Source organism: Lates calcarifer, unplaced genomic scaffold, assembly GCF_001640805.2.
Source record: "Lates calcarifer isolate ASB-BC8 unplaced genomic scaffold, TLL_Latcal_v3 scaffold_86_184, whole genome shotgun sequence".
Classification (NCBI taxonomy): domain Eukaryota; kingdom Metazoa; phylum Chordata; class Actinopteri; family Centropomidae; genus Lates; species Lates calcarifer.
In genome coordinates, this window is record NW_026118180.1 from 36330 (window position 1) to 55707 (window position 19378).

At 40.6% G+C, this 19378-nt stretch overlaps 1 protein-coding gene across 1 annotated transcript; it reads left to right on the forward strand.

Moving 5' to 3' along the window:
* The first annotated feature begins 500 nt into the window (after positions 1-500).
* Positions 501-16716, forward strand: znf16l (zinc finger protein 16 like). The gene is made up of 3 exons (XM_018679316.2): positions 501-3884; positions 11322-11531; positions 14383-16716. The coding sequence occupies exons 1-3, from the start codon at positions 3134-3136 to the stop codon at positions 15087-15089; spliced, it is 1668 nt and encodes a 555-aa protein (XP_018534832.1). The 5' UTR covers positions 501-3133; the 3' UTR covers positions 15090-16716.
* Positions 16717-19378: the final 2662 nt, after the last annotated feature.

Consider the following 19378-nt stretch of genomic DNA (forward strand, 5'->3'; position numbering starts at 1 on the left):
TATTGTATTATTGTATTATCTTGATTCATATTTGAATCAACTCTACATTTTGTTATATTTAACAAATATGAAAAACATTGATTTATGATTTAATATAGTGATGGGTGGGATGTTGATGCAACTTGGATTTAGTGTTTTATCTTCAAATATTTGATTTATTTTGGGTTTATTTTATTTACTTATTTACTTTATTTACTATTTAGGTTTATTTGTGTATATATCATTCATTTTCTTGTTCATGTTTATCTAATCAATTATTCCTGTTTTTGTTGATTTATCATATTTATTCATGATTTCTTCTTCGTACAAATGTTACTTCTCCTTTTTAAATTTTGCTGGAGTCAGTATTTACATACCTTAGCTGCCACCCTTTGAAACACCTGTATATGTGATGAAAAAACATGATACATAATGACAATTTTATTATGTGTCTATTATTTTGAAGATTACTCCATTTCCTGTATCACTCTGGTTATTTCAGCTTGGACACTTTACTGACCTTATTGTACAGACCCAAATTCTTTTGAGTACTATATTGTTTAATTATTAATTCTGCCTTTTACTCCTACTCATGCTGTAGACTGTGTGTACGAATATCAGTTCTTTAATGTTTTGAAAGCTTCAGCCATGAAAGGTTCTTAAAGTCATTCTTCAAAATTCAAGTGCACAGTTTTCTGGTTAATAATCACTCACTGAACAAATAAAGATCTTTCCATGACAAACTCACTAAATGGCCAGGGGGTGAGGGGGATACAGGCTTATGTTCATTCTCTTACATATAGATCAGCTGGAGTTATCTCCCAAATATAAAGAGAGAACACACACTCCTTCTGTCCTAAACTTTCCCCCTCAGTTACACTCTCTGTTCCTCTCATTGTATGTGTGAGTTTGGTTCTGTGTATAATCCAGAGTGTGTGTTTCCGAACATCCCAGGAACAGACTCAGCATTTCCTTTCCCTCAGTCAGTTCCTGCGTCGACTCAGAGTTGCTCTAAAGTTGGAGAAGGACTCAGGAATTTATAACGGCAGCAAACAGACAATCACAGGAGAGAATCACAAGATCTGTGACGTCTCAGCACAAAGACATTGGCAACGCATTCTGCAAGGTGTCTGAAAAACCTGTGTCATATAATACTCTTCTCTCATTACACTTTTTATTACACGTAGTGCTTGTCAGATGACAGTCTCAACATGGTGTGAGTATTTAGAATATATCTGAATACTGTTCTCTGACTGCTCTGCCATCATGATATAAATGGTGTATAAATATCATAATATAGAGAAGATCTGAGCTGATGAAAATGCTCATGTATCTGAGTCTGTCATCTGAGTCCTGCACTTAAAGCAGTGAGTGCTTTGCAGACTCTTCTTGGCCTGGGCCTCAATACAGACTGCTCTGCCTTGTTGTTGAAGGTTATTGGGGCAGTATGCAACCTGAAAAAATACCTACAGAGATTAAGCCTGAAAAAAGTTAGATGATTTGTGTGTAATACATACATACACTGATCAGCCACAGCATTAAAACCACTGACAGGTGAAGTGAATAACATCAATCATCTCTTTACAATAAACAAAGTCCTGCTGGGAAACCTTGGGGCCTGATATTCATCTGGATGTTACTTTGATACATGCCACCCAATTTAACATTGTTGTAGACCAAGCACACCTCCCCATGGCAAACACACTCCCCAATGGCAGGGGCCTCCCCCAGCAGCACAATGCTCCAACCACACCATAAAAACTGCTCAGGAATGGCTCAAGGAACACGACAAAGAGCCCAAGGTGTTGACCTGACCTCCAAATCCCACCAATCCAACATCTGTGGGATGCAAAAAATATAATCTAAAAGAGGCACAGGCAGATAAAAATGAAAGCGCAAGAAGCAAACTCTATAATAAACATATATGTGCAGTTATATAAAAAAAGGTATATAAAAAAAAACAAAAAACAAAAAAAAGGTCCATAGTGCAGGTTTATTGTTGGGTCAGTCTGGTGTTGTACAGCCTGATGGCTGTTGGAATGAATGACCTGCGGTAGCGCTCCTTCTTGCACCGCGGATGCAGCAGTCTGTTACTGAAGGAGCTACTCAGGTCTCCCAAAGTCTCATGCAGGGGGTGAGGGGTTGTCCATGATAGACGTCAGCTTGGCCAACATCCTCCTCTCACCCACCTTCTCAGTGGAGTCCAGAGAGCAGTCCAGGACAGAGCCGGCCCGTCTGACCAGCTTATTCAGTCTCTCCCTGTCTCTCTCTGAGGATCCACTGCTCCAGCAGACCACTGCATGAAAGATGGCAGAGGCCACCACAGAGTCATAGAAAGTCCTCAGCAGTGACCTGCACACTCCGAAGGACCTCAGTCTTCTCAGCAGGTGGAGACGACTCTGGCCCTTCTTGTACAGGGCGTTGGTGTTATGGAGCAGCTGACAGTGAGGTCTGTAGAAGTTGCTGCACAGTGGTGATGGGAAACAAATCAGAAAGGAAAGCTGAAGCAAAACGTTTTCTTTATGTGCATATTTCAGAATCCTCATCAGTTAAAAGAATAATATAATCACAACACTGAGATATGACTACATTGGATTTTTGATGAGGAGAGGTGTGCTGTGGTTAAATGTCACATCCAAAAAGTAAAATCTGCCAGTGGGATTCATCACAATCTGACAACCCAGAAGTTACTGCATCAATGGACAGACACTGATCAATATTAAACATTAGTAAATAATTCAACCTAATTATTAAAATTTAAAAGGGTGCCTTATTAGAAAGTAGTAGGCTTCGATTACACTGATAAAATGGTCACTCTCCTATTGTAAAACTTTAGAGGGCGCTACTTATGGATACCGATCTTCCGAATTCAGCCATTACTCTAACTCTGGTGTGTGTATGTCAAGCAAAAATAATATCAAAAAGACCACTTCCTTTAATGATTTCAAAATAAAAGTCTGATTGATGAAGCTAAATCCAGGCAAATATTTGACCTAATGATGCCTTTATTTTGAAGATAGATTGCTATGATATCCGGTACTACTCGTGCAAACTCTGAGAAACCTAACTACTGTCTGTCAGCATCATCCAAACATTAGCTCGCTGAGTAGCTTTTAGCTAGCTAAACTCTCCATAAACTAAGCTCAGCGAATCTATGAGTCGCAAAAGAAACTACAGTTTCGCTGACACGAGCCTCTCTCCTGAACTCCACGGCGCCTTCATGGAGCCTCCCGGGTCAGCAAGCCGAGCCGACAGCGATTTCCTGGAGCTGGAGCCCGACGAGGAGCTGCTCTGCTCGGTCAGCGACATCACCGAGCACCTAGGCAGAAACATCACCGTGGTGCTGGAGACAGCGCTGTCTGAGATCCGCAAAATGGTCAGCATCAGGATACGAGTCCTGAAAATGGAGCTACGTGAAAAAACGGAAGAGATTGAAGTGTTAAAGGCGAGACTGGATACAGTTCAGAGGGATGGCAGGGAGCCTTTCCCCGGCGTTACAACCACGGAACCATCTACGGAGGCGGGCTACAAGAAACCTGATTTCACCTCCGGAACCAAGCACAACAACGCCGACCCCAGGAGAACCAAAGCTGTCATGCCTGGTGTGAAAAAGGAGAATATAGATGCTATTTGTGACTATCTGATGAAAGACAAGAACTCGAGGGGTTGTGCTGAAATGGACGGAGACCAGAGCGGTCAAGCCAGCGGCGAGAGGGAGGCTCGCCAAGAGCAGGACCCGCACTCTCTCAGCCTGTGGCCTGACAGCGGGATGGCTGGCTCCGGGTCTGGGCACGGAGACTCCGAGTCCACCACAGATGACATCTTCAGTATGCTCCCCTCAGGCAGCAAACGGATGTATGACTACGAATGGATAGCACCAATCGAGTATTCCTCAGACCTCAAAGGTAAACTCACAGACCCAGTGACGGGGTGTGAGTCACACAGGGGTTCCTATACTTCTGAGGACATGTTGCGTGGTCCTGCGGTGACAGCAGCAGGCCACATGAAGAGTCAGGAGGGATAAGAATGACAATGCTCTGGTTATAGGCTAGTGACAAACTGTCAAAAAGGGCTTTAGTTTTTGAGATACTCCTACCGGGGGTAGAACAAAACCTAACAATGTTTTTCCTCATCTCTAAGGTCTCCCATATATGGAAATGGATTCTTAGGTTAAAATATTTTACTGCAAACATTATTAAATTGACACATATTGTTATACACCCCAAACCTAAAAAAGATCCAAAATATAGCCTGGCCGTATGGGAGTTAAGACATATAAACTCATGTAGATTAATAACACAAGCTCTGACAGCTTTGAAACTTGACATAATTGTGGTCAGGAAGTTGCTTTAGCTATCAGAAAAACCTGGATGTGAATATCTTGATGTATGTAACATATAGAGACCTATGAACACTTAGCAGACATGCAAAAAAGGAATATCTATGCAGGATGTTCTCATTTACTTTGTAGTTGCTTGGCCAGGGATTGTCATAGAAACACATATGATGGCTTGTTGGAAGGATGGGGTTGTGCTGAATCCAGTGATACCAAATATGTAAATATACCATGCATAGTCAGTGTGTTACGTCACTCAATGTATGAAGTGTCCCAAATGAAAGAAACCGAAACACTGACATTATCAAGTGTCCAGGACCAAGCTCATTATCAATGGTGAGAAGAATGTTGACCAAATCAATGTTATTGTAAAGTAAGTCACTTGGGGTAAGTGCTACTCTTTATTTATGATATATTAAATAATAATATATTTCATATGACACTTTATACAGTTCATATGGAAACAAATATCCAGTAATCAGGTTAAATTGAAATAGAAAACCTTTATTAAAATATCTACATCCACTTTAATTTATTTTTGGTCAAGTCATTACTGCATAATGGAAATTAATAGTGTTAATGTCTTTGTCCAAACCAGCAGAGCACAGTAAAGCCTGCACTGCTTACTTCACTCTCTTGGTGTGATCTTTGATTAAAGTGTTGTGGTCTACAGTGAGCTAGCTGCTGTTGGTTGCTGGTATGCTGGTTTCACACCGCAGGCGGTCTGTGCTTTGTGCGTTCGGTGTGAAACTGGCATTAGGCTACTGGGTGGATCTAGCTGTAGCTATCTACATCATTGTCTTCATGGATATTTTCCTAACCTGACAGGTAAATCATTTCAAATACTGTGTCATGTGAAAAGGCTGAGACTGGCCTAGCCTAATCTAAATTAAGTAGCTTAATAGCCTAGCTATAGAAAAAAACTCAGGCTCTTATTATTACTATTATTATTGTTATTATGTCATGTGAAAGAGACATGTGTATGACATGTCTATACATGTGTATGAAAGTACAAAATCTGAAATGTATATTACTTTTCCTTTTTACTAGTTTCTTGAATTATGGAGAATGTCTTACAGACAAAAATTTGTATCATCTGTGGGAAAAAGGCAGGAAAAGGCAAGAAAAAACCTTACCTTACGTCCACAAGCCCACAGGTGAAGGCCTTCAATGCATACTTACCCTTGATCAGCAGAGAGATGATGATATTCATAAAACCCTGGCTCCATATACAGATGACATACTTTTCTCCAAAATAATAGTATCATATCATGTATCATGTGGAGCAAACTACTGCCTTAATACAAAAGTCAGTGAGTGTGAAGTTCCAAATCTTGAGAGTGAGAGCACATCTGCACCAAGAAGTAGTAGTAGGGCTGATACAACAACATTTAACATATGGAGAGATTGTTTCATTTGTGGGAAGGCCAGTACTAGACCAGAACCTCTGACAGCTATTACAACTGGTACAGGCGCAAGTACCAGAGACAAGGTCCTTCATGCAGCTTCTGAAAGGCTTGATGAAGATGATCTTCGGCTGGTTTCATGCCCCAATCTCTTTGCATATGATGCCAAATATCATAGAAGCTGCCTTGGACACTACATCTGGTGTGGCATGGCTTTTCTCCATGTTTCAGGCTTCCAGACATTCAGTGACATAGGTGAGTGTATCTGGAATAAGATCAAAATGTTAATGGGAAAGGAAGGCATCAGCTGTATTGTTTTAGTGTTTGAAAGGCAAAGAAGAGGTACCATCCAAACCAGCAGGTGAACACATATTATCACAGGACAAGCAAGTGTTCCAAACTACAAGAAATACCTGAAGATCAGTGGGAACAAGGCTGCTCTATGTAGCTTTGTCAGCAACTACATCACTAGTACTGGGCCACTGAAAATCTCTTCAGAGAACACAGTCATATTGGCAGGTGGCTTTGAAAATGGTGAGGAGGTCAAGAGGGTTAGCAAGGTTGGTGTTGACTGCTTGACAGATGTTTACAGTGACCAGGAGGAGGTTGACACAAAACTGGCGTTACATGCAATACACCTTGCAGAGTCACATTCTCGTCTCATTGTCAAATGTGATGACACGGATGTACTGGTTTTGTTTGTGTACTATTCAAGACAAGGGATGTTTGGATCCTCAGAAGTGTTCATGCACTCTGGACATGGCCTAAAGGAAAGATTTCTCCCAGTTTGTTCACTCAGAGTCTTGAAGCAGCTCTTTGTGAGTGTTTACCTGCATGCCACGCCCTCATGGGTTGCGATACCACAACTTGTACAGAATTGGGAAGACAACTGCCTTCGCAAGACTGAAGACCCATCTGTCTGAGTTAAAAGAAATGACCAAATTTGGACTGTCTGGAAGCCTAGAAGAAGCTTTGCCTGTGGCAAGAAAGTATGCCCTCCTCCTATATGGGCAAAAGAAAAAGGAGAACGGCCGTCCTTGCACCAACCTAGATGAGCTGAGGTACACACTAGAATCTACCACAGATTCTTCAGCAGCAAATCTACCCCCAACACAAGATGCCTTCTAGCAACATGTATTGAGAGCCTTATACCAAACAGCAGTGTGGCGTCACAGCCACCTGGCCAAGCCTCAACTCTGGAACCCAGTTGGTAGAGGATGGAGGCTCAGACAAGATGGGTCCATTGAACCTGTCATGTTCCAGAAGGCACCAGCACCTAAAGAAGTTCGAGACATCACCCACCTGTACTGAAAAGATGGAAACTGCAATGATACCAGCAAATGCCAGTGTCTTTCAGTGGGCTTGACTTGCACTGAGTTTTGCTCTTGCTCTTTCCCAGACTGCCCAAATATGACCCACTTTGTCACTGATGATGGCTTCCAAAAGCAGCCCATGAAAAACACCAGCCAAAGAGCTGGGGAGTTTACCGTGAGAGGGCTCATTCCTCCTCGTGTTTTGTTTAATGAACATTTGATTTGATTTGAGACAGTAATTTAATTTGTACTGTGTGAAGTTAAGTTACAGTTTTATTAAAAGGATCATCAAGGCCAAACTACAATCCTGTCACCTTGTCACTTGTGTGTGCTATTGCTGAGCCGTAAACCTTAGCTCGATCCATGCCCCGGTGATGTCACACGGTACAGTACAGTACATTGCTATGCAATGCAACATATTCTTTTATTTGGGACAGTTTATATATTTAGTGATGAATGGTTATGCATGGTATTTACATATTTGGTATTGCTGGATTCAGCACAATCACATCATTCCAGCAAGCCATCATATATGACAGTACATGTATCCATAATTACGGTGTTATCTTTCAATTTTAATCTTTGTTTCCATATGACTGTATAATAAAAGGTGTCATATAAATGTATCATTCATTAAATGCACCATAGACATAGGCAGCACTTACCTCAAGTCACTTGCTTAGTTTGCAGTAACATTGAGTTGTCAATGTCAATGATTCACTTCCTTTCATTTGGGACACTTCATACATTTCAGTGACGTAACACACTGACTATGCATGGTATATTTACATATTTGGTATCACTGGATTCAGCACAACCCCATCCTTCCAACAAGCCATCATATGTGTTTCTATGACAATCCCTGGCCAAGCAACTACAAAGTAAATGAGAACATCCTGCATAGATATTCCTTTTTTGCATGTCTGCTAAGTGTTCATAGGTCTCTATATGTTACATACATCAAGATATTCACATCCAGGTTTTTCTGATAGCTAAAGCAACTTCCTGACCACAATTATGTCAAGTTTCAAAGCTGTCAGAGCTTGTGTTATTAATCTACATGAGTTTATATGTCTTAACTCCCATACGGCCAGGCTATATTTTGGATCTTTTTTAGGTTTGGGGTGTATAACAATATGTGTCAATTTAACAATGTTTGCAGTAAAATATTTTAACCTAAGAATCCATTTCATATATGGGAGACCTTAGAGATGAGGAAAAACATTGTTAGGTTTTGTTCTACCCCCGGTAGGAGTATCTCAAATTTTTGGGGGCATTGTTACTAGCCTATTAAGATCTGCTCTGGTCATGAGATAGTGACTCATAGTTATGAAATATTAAGTAAAAATGTAGATTGAGTCCAAATAACTGGGGCATGGTGGCGGTGTGGTAGTTAGGGTTGCAAAGGGGTGGAACATTTCCAGAAACTTTCTATGGGAAGTTAAGATGGGGAATTTTGGAAATATTCCAAGTTGAAAACTTGTAAAATATTTTATGATTGATGCTGGATAAATAAATAGACACAGGCTAGATGAATAGATGAATACTCATCAATCAGCTGATGAATCAAACTCTAACCAACAGAAAACCGGCTGAAGGAACAGCATCACAGTTGAGCAAGCTACCATCTTATTTGGGAAGCAGCACTCTAGCATTATAGATAGCCTCTTAAATTCAAGACAGTTTTTATTCACATAGCGCCAAATCACAGCAGAAGTTACCTCAAGGCACTTTCCATATAGAGCAGGTCTGGTCCATACTCTTTATATTATATTTTTTACAAAGAGAGATCCAACAGTTCCCGCCATGAGCAGCACTAGGCGACAGTGGCAAGGAAAAACTTAAGAGGCAAAACAGACTTCAAATTGTCAATGAAATGGTCTTAGCTAGCTTACATTTAGCATCTCTGATTTACTGGTTAGGTAGCTACTGTATAAACACATTTTGATGTATTTTTTGCTAGTTAAACTTTAGTAGCACAGATCAAATATATTGAACCCAGTAATATGATATGATGAACTGACTTAACCGGATGTCGTCTGTAGACTCAGATGGAGTAGTGTGGCTGTACTGAGCAGGATTCTAGAAATGATCTGTACATTTCATGGAGGAATGCACAGAGCAGGGTAGAAATACAACTGGATTTGCATTAAATCTGGCTGTTTTAAGCAAGATTATGCTGCAAGATACATCTACATTTAAGTTCCCTGTTACAGGCTAACCTGCAATTCTGCAAATTACTAGTTTATTCCTGTTAATTCCCAAATATTCCTTTTAATTCCCATGCAAAGTGTCCAACATTGAAAATTCCCAGAATTTTGCAACCCTAGTGGTAGTTAGCACTATCACCTCAGTTCTGTCGTACCTGCGTAGATTTCTCCCACAGTCAGGACATGCAGGTTAGTGGAACTGCAGACTGATTTGCCTGTAGGTGTGAATGATAACCGTTTCTAGTGTCTAATGACTGACTGCTGACCTGTCCAGGTGTACACCTCCTCTCACCCAGTGTAATTTGGGCTCAATTCCAGCTCCCTGGCACCCTCCATAGAATAGAATGGTATAGCTAATGGATGGACTTAATCATAACTATGTGATAACTCAGACTCTAAGTAGGAAAGTAGAACAAATCAGTCTGTTGAAGGTGAGATTGGACACAGTCCAGAGGAATGGTAGGACCATCCTTTTCCCGGTGTGACATCCATCAAGCAGTCTGCAGTGGCTGCCGTCAAGAAACGTGGTTACACCCACAGTCTTTGTTGTAGTCTGTTCCACCTTTAGGCACTGTTTCCCTCACGCAAGCATTGTGTTTCCCATGGTGCCACCCCCTCCACTTTTGGGGTAGGCTTTAGTTAGGTTATGGTTAGATGTAGCAGAGATTAGGTTAGGGTCAGGTTGAGTATCTCAAAGGACAACTGGTTGGAGTTGGGCATAATGTTCAGGTCCACGTCAGACTATGTAAATTTGTCATCTGTCAGAGAGACTGTTTGTCAGACTGTTTATACTATGGTTGGTATCTCTTTAACATCTGTGCCAATATTTGACCATTGTGAGCAACTTTGCAAATCACTGAGTAAGATGCATCAGTGGAATAGTAACTTGATTGGTCATGTATTTAATCATTAGGTTAGCTAAAGATAGACACTGCTGACAGTAGTGATTTTATTGTGGTAGCATATGGCTGCCACCATGACAAAACAAACAAAAACAGAAATGAGGACAAGGATTTTTTCGTGGTGACAGCAGTCAGTAATTTCAATTTCGCAGTTGTTGGTAGTACCAGAGGGAGTGAAACAGCCACACAGCATCAAGCTTTGAGTGATATTCCCAGAGACCTCTGCTTTGGTTTTATCTCTCCATACAACATTATCTCAGAGAGGCTGTGACTTATCTAGAAAAGTGACTCTTTAGATGTCTTGTTTGGTGTATTTTTCACAATCCACACACTAACCATCGCCAACTTCTCTCACTGAGTTTCTTTTTAACACCACATCCTCTAAGCTTCTGAACAGTTTTCTGACTGTGAAACTTCTTTGTGAACTCCTGAAAGAGGGATTTCTAGAACTTTGGCAAGTCCCTTGAAGCTCTAGGAATTGGTGTGTTTTTTCAGTATTGCATTTCTGATGCTCTCAGCTCTCTTATATTTGACATTGTGACAAAGAAACTGGAAACAATCAGCCCTTCATTATGCATGTGTTTTTAATTTTTTTTAAATAGTTTGTTTGAGGAACTGATTTAAATTCTATCTGAATGGTGCCAATAATTGTGTCCAGTGTACATTCTATGTGTCTTTTATTTCACCATATGACATCTTTTTTGTAGTTCAGTAACTAAATTGGTCCATTTCAACTTATTTCTGAATTAAATCATTATTATTATATAAAATGAAATCTTCTAAATGATGTACTTAAAATTCAGCCCTAATCTGTTCAGGGCGTTCCCTGCCTCTCGCCCACTGTCAGCCAGCCCCCCAGCGGTATAGATAATGAATGAATGTACTTAAAATTCAGGGATGCTGATCATTTTGGGAAATTTATCCAATTACTCCCACTACTCAATAAATGAAGATGATGACATATTAAATAATAAATTATGATTAATTATAATAGATATTAGTGATTTACTACATTATATAATTTTGAGCTACTATTTTAAGGTAATATTGGCAAATATTTTTCCTTACTTACTTATGTAAAGCATTAAGTCAGTTAGCTGGATTTGACAACTAATATGCTAAGTACAAATTTCCTCTGCAGATTATTCAAGTTCATGTGATCATATTTTTTCCAGTCATGAAGGAGTCTGAGTGTGAGAACACCCTGACTAGTGAGACGGATAATGATGACAAAGATGAGACATCGAGGAGGGAGGAGGATGGACTTGACCAGGCCCAGGTTCCGCTCTCACATGTCCAGCCCTCTGACTTCTCCATGGAGACCCAGAGCTCTTCGGTGGAGGGAGGGAGTCCCCTGGAGGTCAGCGCAGACAGGCCCGAGCCAGGTGGGTAAGAATGGGGAGAAGGGGAACGAATGATTGTCCTAACTACAGAAACAAGACCAAAAGTGTAATAAACTTAAAAATACATTGACAGACGTTGGTGTGAGCCAGGGCTGGGTGAATGACTGTCACATGACTGCACCAAGACTCACCTGGAGTCATGTCCCCACTCCTTTGATCTAATATATAATATAAAGAATTTGAGCCAATTAGCATTTTAAAGCAGACATCTTCACACCCAGCCTCAGCTTCTGGCTGACACCTTTGTAAGAATTTCTTTTCTTTTTTTTTTTTTTTTTTTTTTACAATTTTTGACTATTTGAGGCAGGTATCTTTGTTGAACACTAAGTGAAGTGTTTGATCCCAGTTAAGGAATTAAATCGTCGAAAGCCCAGTATATTCAAAGCTGTGAAGGTAAACCTCAGCAAGTACCTGACTATGATCTGACTATGATGCTTAATCTTGGTATTTCCCATATATAGGCTCTGTTTGGGCGACTCGCTGAGGCATAGAAAATTACTGGGTTTCAACTTAATAAATCTAATACTTATTTCCCTCTTTTCAAACTAATTGATTTTGGCCACACGCCTGTCTGTGTGCTGCAGTAGCCGAGTGGGGACTAGAGGCTTCTCTGTGCGTAACCGCATAGCTAGCATCTACCGTAGACTACATGTGAGATATATCTGTCAATATCTGTAAATAATATCTAAATAATCAGGGTTACACTCTCCCTCGCTAAACTGCACATTGGTCTCATACTGTGCTACCCATCATAAGTACATTCTCTGGGAAACACATCTGACCTCATCTGATTCTGAACCAGAGCCTACATCAGACAAAATGGCCTTTTGTAAATAATGGCTTGTCCAATATCTGTGGCTCATATACACTCAGTGGCCACTTTTTTAGACACACCTGTGAAATCTAATGCAACAGCTCAGCCATAATTTTTACATTCACAAAGACAATAATGATCAGTTTTGAACTGTCACTGTCAGAGAGGTATTCATCTCTCTGTATTTGTTTACCAAACAAATACATTAGAAACACATTTTTAATATAACACACCACCACTGACTGCAACCTCACCAATAAAGATATAGCTTAATCAACATCAAACAGACGAACAAAAGCTGGCCATTTTAAGCTTGATAAAGGGAGAATATGTGGCAGAGCTGTTGTACAGGATTGCACTGGATTGTATAGGTATAGCTAACAAAGTGCTCAGGGAGTGTATGTTAAAATATTATCATGCATTGCATTTATTGAAAAGAGTGCAGCCAAGGCACTGTTTACGATTATTTATATAATGTGTGTATGGGCACTGGCAAAAAGGGTAACAGTGAAACTGTATATTGCAGTGCCAAAAGGTGCAGAGAAGCATTCTGGGTTCACCTAAATGAAAAAGTTAGGGGAAACACTGCAACCAGTGTAAAAAGTTTCTCTTGGGCCCTCAATGAGGAATTCCTTTTCAACTGGGAAGAAAGAAGTAAAACAGCTCTGACATGATGGCAAAAAACTTAAATAAGATTGTTTTCTATCAAAAGAGTGTGGTTTACACATTAGCATATGTTTCAGGTGTTGGGTAGTACTGTTGCATGTCTGAAAACATTGTATAAAACCTGCAGTGTTCAATCAGTTGGGTCTGAAGAGTTCAAATTAGCAAATTAAAAAAACAGAAGACAGAAGTGAGCTGACCAGACCTCTGTAGCTTGCTCCTCATCTCTGCTGCAGGTCAGAGGATAGGGCCACATTAGTACCTTTAAATTTACGTCAAATTCCAAACGGCAAGGAAAGATGTGATGCAGAAATTCAGCTAAATAAAGTTCTTAGAGAATATAAAGAATATAAAGTCAACTTCTACTTGCTTAAGTTCACATATAGCTTGATGCACAGTTTTTCTCCACTCTGCTATCTGTACCTGCCAGGTCCACCTTCATCAGACTGGCTTTGGTATCTAAAGGATGAAATTTACAAGTGATTATAAATACCTACATTTATCCATAACTGACTGATTAAACTAATATATTATGATGCCTTAATTGCATTAATATTAATATTATATATTGCATTAATATTTAATCAGAGTTGATATACTGGGAGATCAAAAGTTAACTGTCTTGAAATGAGTGAAAGGTCTGTATTGAAGAACCAACTGCAACAACAGTCGTGTTTCAATGGCAGCTCTCTTTACAGATGATTCTTTCAGGTGCTTTTTGTTGGACAGGTGTTTGTTTCTCTTGAAATTCTATCGGATTCAACTCAGGGGACATACCTGCTCAGGTCATCTTTCTGTATTTGGGTTTTCATAGTAGCATTCTATAAATGTCTTCTACACCTTTTGCATGCATGCAGCCCCATATCAGCACACTACCACCATGTTTCATGGTCAGCACTGTGCAGTCATTGTGGTAGTCCTGGCAAGGTCCACACCAAACATGCTGGACTCCATGTGATCCACACTCATTTATTTTGGTTTCATGTGACCAAGGAATTTGCTGCCAGTGTTTGTTCATGCAGTGTTCTCGACACTGTCTAACCAGTCACTGAGACACCAATTTCCACAGATAATCCCGGTGCCAAGTGCCAATTCAGTTTCTCACTTGTTTAGCCTGTTCCTCTCAGTGTAGGATCATGTTGCATTAGACACAACCCAGGCCAAAACTGGAGGCTGTGGTGTTCACTGGCTCTTTTGAAATCTTGTTCATGTAATTAGCCTTAACTGGAAATCACAGGTTCAGTCACCTGTGTTGCATTAAAATTGTACTTTGGGGTCTTTGTTTTCAATGTAGTCTGTCTAATGTGTGTGTTTCTAATTAGACACAGAATCAAATACCCTACACTCTGATTTCAGGTCAGCAGTTCCCCAGTCACACCTACATCTGCTCTCTGTGTGGAACCTTCTGCCCTGACTCTGTATTCCTGGAAGAACATATTAAACTGATACACTCAGACTCTGCTGGTGCCCAGACTCTCCAGGCCCTGCAGTCCACCTCCTCTTCTGCACCCAGCATGGGGCATGGCAGCAGTGACTCCAGAAGGGGTGAGGGAGGGCAGAACGAGGATGGCACAAGACCGGGGGCTGGTATCGGCATCAGTCGGGGAGGAGGCCTTGTGAAAAAGGAGATTAAAATTGAGGGGGGGTATGAATGTGGAGACTGTGGCCGCCATTTTAACTACCTTGGCAATCTGCGGCAGCACCAGCGTATACACACTGGGGAGAAGCCCTTCATGTGTCCAGAGTGTGGGGAGAGGTTCCGCCATGCAGCCCGGTTAAAGAGCCACAGGCTAGTGCACAGCGGAGCCCAGAGCCCCTTCCCCTGCCCCCAGTGTGGCAAAGGTTTCTCAGTGCTGTCTGGACTCAAGAGACACCAACGGGTGCACACTGGTGAGAGCCCATACGCCTGTCCTCAGTGTGGTCGACGTTTTAAGGAGCTCGGGAACCTGTACACTCACCAGAGGATCCACAGCGGTGCCACACCTTACTGCTGCCAGCAGTGTGGGCGCAGCTTCCGCCATCTGGGAACTTACAAGAGCCACCGCTGCACCCCAGCACAGTAACCAGTCTGGCTGCTACGCTCTCTACGCTCTCACTAACCACTGATACCATGAAATATAAAAGCACGTGGTGCTGACTTTGAGGTGTGTGTCTTCATTGTGTGGCTGTCTGATGTCACTGTAGGAGGTGCTGCTCATGTAGAGAACCAGGCTGGTTTTCATAAGATGCTGCCCAAGCTTTCATATTCTGCTGCATTCATGGCATTTCTCCTCAGGCATCAAGCAACACTGTGTTGTTGAGTTTGAACGTTCATTCTAGACTGTGGAAACAGCAGCCAAAGTCTCAACTCAAGATCCAGATCCTTGTTTGTTAAAAAGCTTTCAATGATAGCTTACAGTCCTCATCAGCAGATAGAGTTTGCTCAGTTATCAAAAGTTCAGTTCAGTTCAGGTGAATTTTATTTATATAGTATCAGAATCACAACAGAAGTTATCTCAAGCCACTTTTCATACAGAGCCAGTCTAGACCATACTTTAATACTATAATATTCACAAAGGGAGACCCAACAGTTCCCACTATGAGCAAGCACAAGGTGACAATGGGAAGGGAAAACTTCCTTTTAAGAGGCAGAAACTTCCAGCAGAACCAGACTCAGGGTGGGCGGTCAGAAATCTTTGAGCACCTACAGTTCTGTTAAAACTGAGAAAACTCCATCTGCTCAAACCTGAGTTGAGTTAGTTTTGTTTAAGAGCTGTATCAAGACAGAGTATTCAGTACTAGCAGTAAGAGGTGTTTGGTGGATCCCGGTCCACAACCAAGGAGGAGGACCTTCCCTTTTTTGAACTGGACTGCATCAATGCTGACGACAAAGGACTGTTACAGTGGTTTTGCATGTTTCAGCCCATTTCCATTCATTTTGATATACTTTAAAGGATAAATCCAGTTTACCATAATTCACAATTCTTGACATATCTTTTTTCCATCATTTCCAAAATGCATGAACACTGTGCAAAAATACAAATCCATCAAACAATTAGTCAGGAAACAGTTTATCCACAGTATCAAACTGAGATAAGGTTAGGTTCTGTTAGCCCTGTCACCCCCTGATTCACTAAGTTTCAGCACAAACAAGTCTTTATTTAACCTTTTATCTCTTTTTTTGCTGTGACCAAGGACCAGCACTACAAAAAACAATAACAACAAAAAAATCATACAACAAGGAAAAAAGAAAGAAAGAATGTTAAAAACAGTAAGTTACATTCATCTGGAGCTTGGTGAAATACAACAGAGAAAGCATTTGAATAGATGTAGGTCTAGATGAATCCATTTATTGGTTTGCTCCTTGATCTACTGAGCCTCCAGTAGACCTGTCATGACCCAACTCTGGAGACGGATGGATCTGTAAGAGGAACACTGGGACATCGTCACCTACATGTGGACTATCTGTGTAACTGCAACAAAAAAGATGTGGGTCATACAGCACTGCTGATTGTCTTTCATCATGATACTGTTTGGTGCTATGTGTAGAGCAGAAAGTTTATCATATAATTTTTAACCAGTGTAATCTAATGTTACAGACTATATATTGGTTATTTTATATGTTTGCCTGTATGACAACTATTAAATTCTGTGATGATAGAAAAAAACATACTTGAAGGAAAATAAAATGCCAAGTGTCTGGTGGGTTTACTCATTTGATCTGATTGAGTCAAAGCCAATTAGAAGAATGACCTGGTTTAGTCAAGCTTGTCTGAAAATGAGTTTCCACGTCTTTAGCACTGTGTTGAAGACTAAACGCGAGAAAACAACTTATCCACATCTGTGGAAGTGAAATGCTAACCATTGACAATCTTCTTTCTAATAAAGAGTTCAGTTTAGTCCTGTGTCAAAACATAAAAGTACTGGTTTTAATGTTGTAGCTGATTGGGGTATATTACAGACAAAACTGCTTCCTGCTCTAAATAGGAAAAGGGGGAGAGAAGGGATTTTGTCAAATTCTCTTGTTTCTGTATGGTGGAAAAGGTTCTCAGTTAATAGAAAGTTGGATATGAAATCCTTTTTTAAAAAGGGCAAGGGTCACATTACTTATGCCATTGTATGTTTTGTGCCTGCTGTGCTGCAGTTTTTCAGAGGCGTCGGAGATTGTGGACCATATCTTTACATGAATTGCCTTTCTTTCAGTTCCCTTTCTAACAGTATTCACTGGGACATGGTGAGAAATCATGAAGGACTTTTTAAAATATGATGAACTGAAATAGATATATTTTCTGTGTTTAGCCCTGGTAGAAAAGCACATTGTAAGGCACGGCCAGCATTAACTGATCATGTCGTCATGTACAGTAGACTAATAACCAGCTTCCGATGCAGGCAAACCCACTGTAACATGCAGATCCGATCTTTGGGGGCATCCATCGTGACTGTAGAGTACCAGTACACGTCTGAGCCCACGGCCCCTCAGTGTTTCCATACATTCACTGATCACTTTGGTCCTGACATTCATTTGGACGTTACTTTGTCACGTACCACCCATCGAAATATTCTCACAAACCAAGCACACACACCCCTAATGGCAACAACACTCCCCAATGTCAGGGGCCTCCCCCAGCAGGATGATGTTCCCACCACACCACAAAAACTACTCAGAAATGTCTCTAGGAACATGACAAAGAGCCAAAGCTGCTGACCTGGGCTCCAAACTCCCCAGATCCCAATCTGATTCAGTACCTGTGGGACCTGCCTAATATTGCACAGGTCCCCCTCCTACTGGGGGACCTATTTAAAACAGATCTGACTCTGGTTCCTCAGCAGAACATTGTATTGTAACAATATGATGAATGTTATTCACTTGCAGCTGTCAGTCGTTTTAATGTTATGGCTGATAAGTGCCAGTAACAGTGCATTGCCTGTGCATTGTACTGGCAATGCACTGGCTGGCTTAGGGAATGTATTTTCCATTTTTTTGAAAACTCCTTACCCAAAAAACAGACAGAGACCGAGACAGGTAGGTAGAATGACAGATGGCAGAGGTTTGTGGGTTTAGAATAAGATAGTAAGATGAGTAACTATGATTTTGCCCATACAAAATGAGCCTTGAACCCATCACCCTACTACCATCTTCTGTCATCAGTGGCTTACTTGGTGAGTTTGTAAATCCAACTCATTATCCTCATCAGGTAAAAATTTGCAATAATGCCAAGCACTGAACAGAGACTCTCCAGCCTCTGTGATGCTTTATAGTTTTTAACAGTAGGGGGCCCTATTCCTCTGCACAAAAGCCTGAGAGCAACTATGTGTTGAGTGTTACTGTGCTATATATAGGTTCATGCTGGTGAACTTCACATGTGAAATAACCTTCAGTGGGACATTCTAAAAGGCTTGAGGTGAAAAAAGATTAACAAGGAAAAAAATGAGTTTGGGTGAGAAAATAGTCCTTTCAGACTCACATGAAAGGCACTGTGGGATTTAAGAATGACACTAAAGAAACAGAACTTGACATCTGGATTTTTTATGCAAGAAATTGTGAAACATCTAGATGATGATGGCTACCATAAAATGATTGAACACTGAATTAAATTCATATAAGGTCACAAATTAATAATGAAAAAAAAAATCGTCTTTCATTCAGGAAGCAAGGACACGTCAAGTCCAGTCAATTTTATTTATGTAGTGGAATATCACAACACAGATTATCTCAGGACATTTTTCATACAGAGCAGATTTAAGGTACTCAAGATGTGCTTAATTTGAATGTGAGATAATGCTTCATTTGATCTCCACAGATAAATCATTGCAGTAAAATATATGATATTCCTGAGCAGAGTGACACTGTAAACACATAGATATGCACAATAAATACAATCTTGAATTATTTGAAAATTATGTAAATATAACAAGATGATATGACAAATATTATCATATTGATATGTAATTATCACATGTAGATGAAGTATTAGTATAATTAAAAGAATATAATGAGTAACACAACAGTGTTAAATTTACAGTGTTAACTGACATTAACGGTGGTCAGTGTTATTTTAATACTTGATTTATCAAAACCAACATCCTTGGAGTAAAATCCTTAAAGTGTGTGGATGGTGTGGATTTTGGTTGTTGCAGGTATGTCCACACAGGTGGCATGGTAGTGCAGTGGCCTCACAGCAAGAAGGCTCCAGTTCGAGCCCCAGTTCACCCAGGGTTTTTCTGTGTGGAGTTTGCATGTTCTCCCTGTGCCTGCGTGGGTTTTCTCCAGGTTCTCCAGCTTCCTCCCACAGTCTAAAGACTCTTGGTGACTCTAAATTGCCTGTACACAGCAAAACTGCCAGTGTTCATTTCTCAACTGAGTGTGAGTGTA

Bases quoted from the DNA above. Each gene is read 5' to 3' on its own strand.
- znf16l (XM_018679316.2), top strand. From the start codon at position 3,134: ATGAGTCGCAAAAGAAACTACAGTTTCGCTGACACGAGCCTCTCTCCT. The intron at 3,885-11,321 runs GTAAACTCACAG...TATTTTTTCCAG, and splicing joins GTATTCCTCAGACCTCAAAG to TCATGAAGGAGTCTGAGTGT. The intron at 11,532-14,382 runs GTGGGTAAGAAT...CTCTGATTTCAG, and splicing joins CGCAGACAGGCCCGAGCCAG to GTCAGCAGTTCCCCAGTCAC.